Source organism: Budorcas taxicolor, chromosome 23 (assembly GCF_023091745.1).
Source record: "Budorcas taxicolor isolate Tak-1 chromosome 23, Takin1.1, whole genome shotgun sequence".
In the NCBI taxonomy this organism is placed as follows: domain Eukaryota; kingdom Metazoa; phylum Chordata; class Mammalia; order Artiodactyla; family Bovidae; genus Budorcas; species Budorcas taxicolor.
The window spans coordinates 16,443,790-16,452,779 of record NC_068932.1 but is presented as its reverse complement, the minus strand read 5'-3'; the positions used below and the strand labels follow the sequence as shown (position 1 = coordinate 16,452,779).

Below are 8,990 nucleotides of genomic sequence, written 5' to 3'. Positions count from 1 at the left end.
TTGATGTATACAGTTACTACAGGGTTATCATATTAGAAATTTCATTTTGACATTCTTTTTTCATTTCTCTTTGTTTTATTATACTTCCTCATCTTGCTGGAGTACATACTCAAGTAACTCACAAAGAAGTTACCTGTTATATAAAGAGTAAGAAGAAAAACAACATTTTTGGCTTCTTGTATGCTCGATGATATTCTTATTTTCTTTTTTTAAATTAATTTTTTTATTGAAGGATAATTGCTTTACAGAATTTGGTTGTTTTCTGTCAAATCTCAACATGAATCAGTCATAGGTATATATATATCCCCTCTGTTTTGAACCTACCTTTCATCTCCCTCCCTACCCTACCTCTCTAGGTTGATACAGAGCCCCTGTTGGAGTTTCCTGAGCTATACAGCAAATTCCCATTGGCTATCTAGTTTACATATGGTAATGTAAATTTCCTGTTACTCTTTCCATACATCTCACTCTCTCCTCCCCTCTCCCCATGTCCATAAGTCTATTCTCTATATCTGTTTCTCCACTGCTGCTCCATAGATAAAATTCTTCAGTACCATTTTTCTAGATTCCATATATATGTTAGAATATGATATTTATCTTTCTCTTTCTGACTTACTTCAGTCTGTATAATATGTTCTAGGTTTGTCCACCTCAGAACTGACTCAAATGCATTCCTTTTTATGGTTGAGTAATATTCCATTGTATGTATATACTGAAATTTCTTTATCCATTCATCTGGCGATGGTCATCTAGGTTGCTTCCAAGTTCTAGCTATTGCAAATAGTGCTGCAATGAACAATGGGGTACATGTGTCTTTTTCAGTTTTGGTTACCTCAGGGTATATGCCTAGGAGTTGGATTGCTGGGTCATATGGTGGCATCACCTACTCAATGGACATGAGTTTGAGTAAGCTCCAGGAGGTGGTGATGGACAGGGAAGCCTGGTGTACTGCAGTCCATGGGGTCACAAAGACTGAGCGACTGAGAGACTGAACTGAACTGAACGGATGGTGGTTTTATTTTTAGCTTTTTAAGGAATCTCCATACTGTCTTCCACAGTGGCTGCATGAATTTACAGTGCAAGACCATTCCCTTTTCTCCACACCCTCTCCAGCATTTATTGTTTGTAGACTTTTTATGATGGCCATTCTGACTGGTGTAAGGTGATATCTCATTGTAGTTTTGATTTGCATTTCTCTAATAATGAGCGATGCTGAGCATCTTTTCATGTGTTTGTTAGCCATCTGTATGTCTTCTTTGGAAAAATGTCTCTTCAGGTCTTTTCCCCACTTTTTGATTAGGTTGTTTGTTTTTCTGGTATTGAGTTGTATGAGCTGCTTGTATATTTTGGAAATTAATCCTTTGTCAGTTTCATTTGCTATTATTTTCTCCCATTCTGAAGGTTGTTTTTTCTCCTTGCTTAAAGTTTCCTTTGCTGTGTGAAAGCTTTTAAGTTTAATCAGGTTCCATTTGTTCACTTCTGTTTTTATTTCCATTACTCTAGGAGATGAGTCATAGAGGATCTTTGATTTATGTCAAGTGTTCTGCCTATGTTTTTCTCTAAGAGTTTTATAGTTTCTGGTCTTACATTTAAGTCTCTAATCCATTTTGAGTTTATCTTTGTGTGTGGTGTTAAGAAGTGTTCTAGTTTCATTCTTTACATGTAACTGTCCAGTTTTCCCAGCACCATTTATTGAAGAGACTATCTTTGCCCCATTGTATATTCTTGCCTCCTTTGTCAAAAATAAGGTACCCATAGGTGCATGGGTTTATTTCTGGGCTTTCTATCTTGTTTCATTGGTCTAAATTTCTGTTTTTGTGCCAGTACCATACTGTCTTGATGACTGTAGCTTTGTAGTATAATTTGAAGTCAGGAAGGTTGATTCCTCCAGCTCCACTCTTCTTTCTCAAGACTGCTTTGGCTATTTAGGGTCTTTTGTGTTTCCATATAAATTGTGAAATTTTTTATTCTAGTTCTGAATCACAGACATTTTAATTAGTGCTTTAGAAATATTGTTGCCTTCTGAAGGGAATCAGTTTCAGTGTTATAAAAAGGAAGTTCAGGGACAGGTGGATAGCAAGGAGGAGAGGATACTGTGGACACTTAGAGGAACTGGGAGGAACAGAAGGAGGGGCCCGCCCGGCCTGCATCAGTGGCCTTTTGAAATTTTGATATGTTTTCAAGCAGGTTTTTGTTGGTGTCCTGCAAAGAAATTACATTATCATTTCCTCTTTTAGAAGCTAAATATAATCAAACTAAACATTTCATTCAGTCTATCTGATTTTATAACTGGCTTTCTCTAGCTGTATATGCAAAAAAAAGAAAAAAAAAGGTCAAAAGAACCCTATCTTGGCCAGTTTAGGGTGACATCTCCTTTAGTATAACTTTCCCATGTAAGTAAGTACTTGCAAGTGCGAACTCTATGTATCATACATGAACCTGGCTGGCATGTTATTTGAAGGCTGGAGTCTCTTGGACTGCAAGGAGATCAAACCAGTCAGTCCTAAGGAAATCAACCCTGAATATTCACTGGAAAGACTGATGCTGAAGTTGAAACTCCAATGCTTTGGCCACCTGATACAAAGAACTGACTCATTGGAAAAGACTCTGATGCTGGGAAAGATTGAAGGCAGGAGAAGAAGGGGATGACAGAAGATGAGATGGTTGTATGGCATCACAAACTCAATGGACATGAGTTTGAGCAAGCTCTAGGAGTTGGTGAAGGACAGGGAAGTCTGGTGTGCTGCCTTTAGTTCTCACAAATTACAACTTGTTTACATCCCAACCGATCCATCTCTATTGATAAACTGTACCACAACCTGGTAGTTCCTCTTTGGCTCCACTGGGCACCCTGTCCCTCTTCCTCAGTGAGTGGTGGCTTCTGATAAAGCAGCTGAGACTCAGAGGCAGGAGGTGATCTGGGCCCAGGAAGTCAGGTTGCCCATTTTCCTGGCACAGCCCTGGGGGCGTCTCTAACCTCATAGGAGCATCCAGAGGGTGCAGGGAGGAGGAGAGAGGGACTTGATCCACTTCCCTAACTTCTGCTGTGTCCTGACCCTGTGCCTGGCACTGATCCAGGGCAGGACCCATAATAGTGGACAAGATAGGTCACAGCCCGGCCCTCATGGGGCTTGCTTTGCAGGGGGAGACAGACAATAAAGAAACAAGTATAATTCATGGTAAGAGAGTGAGAAACAACATGGAGAAAGACAGAGCAGAGCAAGGGGAAAAGTGACATGGATGGGTAGACTGTTTTAAGCTGAGGGTCAGGTACCCTCTTTGAGGAGGGACATCTGAGCCTGGGAGCCACAGGGCCATGTGGGGAAGGAGCATTCAAGGCAGAGGGAGCAGGACATGCAAAGGCTCTGAGGCTGGTGTGTTCCAGGGACAAGAGAGAAGCCAGTATGCCCAGAGGAAGTGAAAAAAGGGAGTGTCGTTGCAGATACTTTTGAAGAGGAACCCAGGGGCCAGGCCTTGTGGGGTGTTGTAGACTGTTGCAATAGGTACTGGGTGATGCTGTCCCAATCTGTCTTCACACAGGACCAAAGGGCTTATTTGCCCAGCTTTTGGATGTACTGCCAACTGACAGATACCAGCTATCAGCCCTCTTCTTCATTACCCAATGTCATTCCCTTTTCCTGAGTAACACAGGCAATGATTGATCAATATTGAGGTGTAAAGTGCCAAGACCCCAACTTTAGGTGACTCTGGAAGCCTGTGATAGCTTCAGAGTTCCCCACACCTTTGTTAAGCTGCATTGTATCTCATCTGTCTTTCTGCTTGGCCTGACTTTGTCTCCTACCCGCGGTGAGGATCCTAAAAATCCTCCCTAATAAACCTATATACTAACCCATGACAATGTATTGGGAGTGATCCATGAAAGCAGATGCTAAGGTAGGATTTAGAGCTAGCTTACCTGCTGCCCGTCCAGAAATGAGTGCCCTGTCACTGCTGGTATACAGTGCAGGTGCCCTGATGCAATGCTGCTAAGCCGCTTCAGTCGTGTCCGACTCTGTGCGACCCCATGGACTGCAGCCTACCAGGCTCCTCCGTCTATGGGATTTTCCAGGCAAGAGTACTGAAGTGGGTTGCCATTGCCTTCTCCTGTAACTGCATAGTGATACACCAGTTCAACTTACTGCTATGGGGGAAAAACACCATTTAATGAGACATGAAGGCAAAGCACAAACTCGACTAAAGGGACACACAGTGTGGACCACACGCTGTGGACCACAGCATGGCTATGACCAGAGCAAGTGGGGGGACGGGGGAGGGGAGATGGATGGGTAAACGACAGCCTCGGGGGCGGAGCGGGGGGGTTGGTCAGGATTGATGATGACTAAGCAGACAACAGGATGGGACAGGAAATCAAAACCAATCATGAAAGTAGACACACTGCCTGATGCAATAGAGGAGGGCAATTATTAAAATATTCACCAATGGAGAATGAGTTTGGCTTATTTGTGGAAAGGAATGCACAAGGCATTGGAAAAACATGGGCAACTTTGTAATTGTAAGAACAGTGAAACTGGATTCTTGTTGTTTGGCTTTATTGATTCTTTTGAAAAAAGACAAGAAATAGTGAAATGGTCAGTTCAGTTCAGTTCAGTTACTCAGTCATGTCTGACTCTTTGTGACCCCCTGAACCGCAGCACACCAGGCCTCCCTGTCCATCACCAACTCCCGGAGTCCACCCAAACCCATGTCTATTGTGTCAGTGTTGCCATCCAACCATCTCATCCTCTGTCGTCCCCTTTTCCTCCTGCCTTCAATCTTTCCCAGCATCTGGGTCTTTTCAAATGAGTCAGCTCTCCACATCAGGTGGCCAAAGTATTGGAGTTTCAGCTTCAACATCAGTCCTTCCAATGAACACCTAGGACTGATCTCCCTTAGGATGGACTGGTTGGATCTCCTTGGAGTCCAAGGGGCTCTCAAGAGTCTTCTCCAACACCACAATTCAAAGGCATCAATTCTTTAGTGCTCAGCTTTCTTTGTAGTCCAACTGGTCAACCACCAATTAAAAGTTAAGCATAGGGTGCCTTTCTGGTGGTCCAGTGGCTAAGATTCCATGTTCCCAATGCAGGGGGCCTGTGTTTGGTCCCTGGACAGGGAACTAGATCCCACATGCTGCAACTATGACCTGGTGCAGCCAAATAAATAAGTATATAAATAATTTTTTTTAAAAGAAGATGCTACAGGGGAAACAGGAGTTAAAAAACCAAGTTGTCCACTTCATTCCAGCCTGGAGTCTAGGGGAAAAGGTGACAAGCCCTCTCTAGGATTAGAGACTCTTGTTCAAGGCCTGGGGTGAAGGTCAGTCATTGCTGAAACACAGGTAAGCATAGCCTTGAGGTGGGAGGAAAGACCACAGTGTGGGCTCTTACATACTGATAGCTAAAATGAATCTAAAGAAAGCTGAGCTCCGAAGAATTGATGCCTTTGAATTGTGGTGTTGGAGAAGACTCTTGAGAGTCCCTTGGACTGCAAGGAGATCCAACCAGTCCATCCTAAGGGAGATCAGTCCTGGGTGTTCATTTGGAAGGACTGATGTTGAAGCTGAAACTCCAATACTTTGGCCACCTGATGTGGAGAGCTGACTCATTTGAAAAGACCCAGATGCTGGGAAAGATTGAGGGCAGGAGAAGAAGGGGACGACAGAGGATGAGATGGTTGGATGGCATCACTGACACAATAGACATGGGTTTGGGTGGACTCCGGGAGTTGGTGATGGACAGGGAGGCCTGGTGTGCTGTGGTTCATGGGGCCGCAAAGAGTTGGACATGACTGAGCTATGGAACTGAACTGACCAATTATAGAATCCTGGGCCCCCTGAAGTAGAAGCAAAGAGTTCTGATGATTAGACCACCAGGGCAGTCCCTGTCTAATCTTCTTAAAATGTTTCTTGAATCAAGCTTTTGCCCAATAAGAGATTTAATAGTGCTTGGAGACTACAATATATCCCATTTCTCCTCCTTTTATTTTTCTTGGTTTCTCTTTCTCACCCTACTGTAACAAACTGCTTCAAGTCTTTATGAAAATATCCAAGCGGTATTTTGGAACTGAATTATTTGGAGTTACTGAAAGTGTTCCATCACATTATAATGGGTCACATTTGCATATAAGGAGGAAAGTTATCACCAAATCATGCCTACTTCATGATTTGTGAACTGGGTATAGTCAATGTATCTGTCATTGTATTTTGTCAGTGTCTCTCAAAACACCATGTATTAAGCTGATCAGTTCATATTCTCTCATTGGTGATAGAGTGGCGGCCTCCCAAATCAGAACCTGAGGCCTGATGTGCCCTTCCCTTCCTGGGGCCCACCTATGTGTTCCATTGAGTCAGGAGCCACTCTGTCGCGGTACTTCTCTGTACCTAGCTGCTGCTATCTCACCAGACTCCTGCTGCCCACCCCCTGCACAAGCCAGCAGGCAGGAGCTCCACTCTGGGGGGCACCAGCTTGGGGCCACCTCGGACGTCACAGACTGGCTGGTGGGGTCAGAGGTGGGCTGAGCCCACAGCACTCACTGACTCAGACGGTGATCATGCTTGATGGACTAGTCAAGCACCTCTACGTGGCCACAATGGTCTCAGCCGCTTGCGTGCCTGGTTCCACCAAGGGCTGGCGGCTGACACTGCTGGCGGGGCCGGGGCATCCATTGGCTGGCGCAACCGTGGGCCCCTCCCCCAAGAAAGCAACAGTTAGTGAACAACTATCAATTAACTTCCCAGGTGGCGCTAGTGGTAAAGATCCTGCCTAGACTCCATTGAATCCCTGGGTCAGCAAGATCCCCTGGAGGAGGGGACAGCAACCCACTCCAGTATTCTTGCATGGAGAATACCATGGACAGAAGAATCTGGTGGGTTAGGATCCATGGGTTCACAGAAGAGTCAGACACGACTGAAATCGACTTAGCACAGCACAGTTACCCTTAGTGGCTTGGCTTAGCCACTGGATGGTGCCAAAGTGGGTCCCTTCCCCCACTTGTATACAGAAGGAGCCTGAATTTGGACTGAAGGAAGATGGTTTTTTGAGATGCTAGTCTGCCATCTTGGGCTCCTAGCTTTCCGATTAAAGTTATTATTGCTTGTCCCAACAGCTGGTTTCCTGATTTATTAGCCTGTTGTGCAACCAGCAGAAGGAACTTGGGCTCAGTAACAGTGGTACCTATTTGTTCCTTTCCTTTTTATGGACGTGAATGATGGCTGTGGAGAGTTCTAGGCCATCAAGCAAATTATTGCTATTACAATCATGCATCTTGAAATAATGGAGCTGTAGTTCTTATGGGGACATCTGTTTCTGTTGGTGACAGGTGTTGGTGACACCTTCCAGATGCTCCATAAAACACGCTTGATCGTGCACTCAGTTCTTAATCAGGCCCAGTCTGCCAGGATGGGAGAAGTGGGCCCTGGTTCCTTGGGCTTGGCACTTGCAACACAAGTCCCAAGGCAGGCTGCACAGGAAGTGAGTTCTGAGCAGCTGCAGAGGTCTTATGTCAGTGGTACCTCTTTTAGGTAAACCTCTTTCAGCAGAGAGAAAACTTCTTATGGTGAATTTGAAACTCTGATCTGTTACCAAATTGGTTGGACCCGCGCCAGTGTCCTAGCACCCACCAACACCCCTTGTCTTGGCCAGGGAAGTTTTTTTCCATAATATTTGCACAGCCAATAACGAAACCGATGCTAAGACTGGAAGGACACAAGCTTTATTCAATGGCCAAGGATGGAGTAGGAACCTGGTTCACAAATCAACTTCTCAACCAGATTTGGGAAGAGACACCATTTATATAGGAGAGTTGAGGTTAAACAGAGGAACTGGAAGTAGCAGGAGGAACATTTATGACTGAGAACAGAGGTGTGGTTTGGATGGGAACTGAGGCAATACTCCTTTTCAGTCCTTGTCTGGGCATTTCCAGCTGTTGGCATGGTGACTGTCCATCATCTTAGCGCTGGTGGGTGTGTCACTTATGCTAATGTATTACAATGAGTGCACAATAAGGCTCAGGGTCTACTAGAAGGCAAATCTTCCACCATCTTAGGCCTTACTAGTTGTAACCAGTTCTGGTTTATTTCTTTGCGGCCTTTCTGAAGATGGCGGGCACAGTGGAGCGCTGCAGTGCCTAGGGCCGCCTCAAGGGACCACGTGCTGTAGCTGGATGGCAGATGCAGATGATAGTCTTGTCTGGCGTAGGTGGCTGGCGAGTTAGACCCAGCGCCTTATTTAGTTCTCTGGACACCAGTAAGTGAGCTGAATGTGTTTTCACAACAGTTACAGAATACAGTTCTGTATTCTTACAGAATAATTGTGTGTTAGCTACCTGTGACTATTTTTTGTGGAATTTGTTGGAATGACATTATCATATCCTAATAAGCATAAAACAAGCATATACACAAGATGCATTTACCATCTTTTATGTTAAGATTGTACTTGTATGACCAGACACACGTTTGCATGTTTTTCTCTGTGTCTATGCCTATGGTGATTTGGTGCCAAATTATAGTGCCTTTTGGGGCTTTCCAGGTGGCTTGGTGGCAAAGAATTCACCTGCCAAGCAAGAGGCACAGGGTTCAGTCCCTGGGTCAGGGAGATTCCCTGGAGGAGGAAATGGCAACCCACTCCAGTATCCTTGCCTGGGAAATCCCTTGGACAGAGGAGCCTGGAGGGCTACAGTCCACGGAGTTGCAAAAATTGGACAGACTTACTGACTAAACAAGGAATACTACCTTTCAATGGATTTCGTTGTCTAGGTACCAGTCAGGGCAAACCTAATCAAGTGGTTTTTTTTTCTTTAAATGAAAATTAATAACATAAATTTATTTGATTACTCACCAATAAATACCAGGGTATAAGTGTATATATTTAAGAATCATTGGTTTTACTTTCTTCATGGTCTATAATTTGGTTCTGGTATCAGGACTGCTTATCATAAATTCATACTAGATAATGGGTTAAAACTTTAGTGGTAATGTTTCAGCCCCCAAGACCAAC

The 8,990-nt window shown here is 44.4% G+C and overlaps 1 protein-coding gene across 1 annotated transcript in view; it reads left to right on the top strand.

Moving 5' to 3' along the window:
* The first annotated feature begins 374 nt into the window (after window positions 1-374).
* LOC128067984 (cytochrome P450 2C31-like) overlaps window positions 375-8,990 on the top strand; it is a 58,025-nt gene continuing 49,409 nt past the window's right edge. Inside the window, exon 1 of the mRNA XM_052661127.1 lies at window positions 375-429. Within this exon, the coding sequence (XP_052517087.1) occupies window positions 427-429 (3 nt within the window). The 5' untranslated portion in view covers window positions 375-426. The remainder of the gene's footprint in view (window positions 430-8,990) is intronic.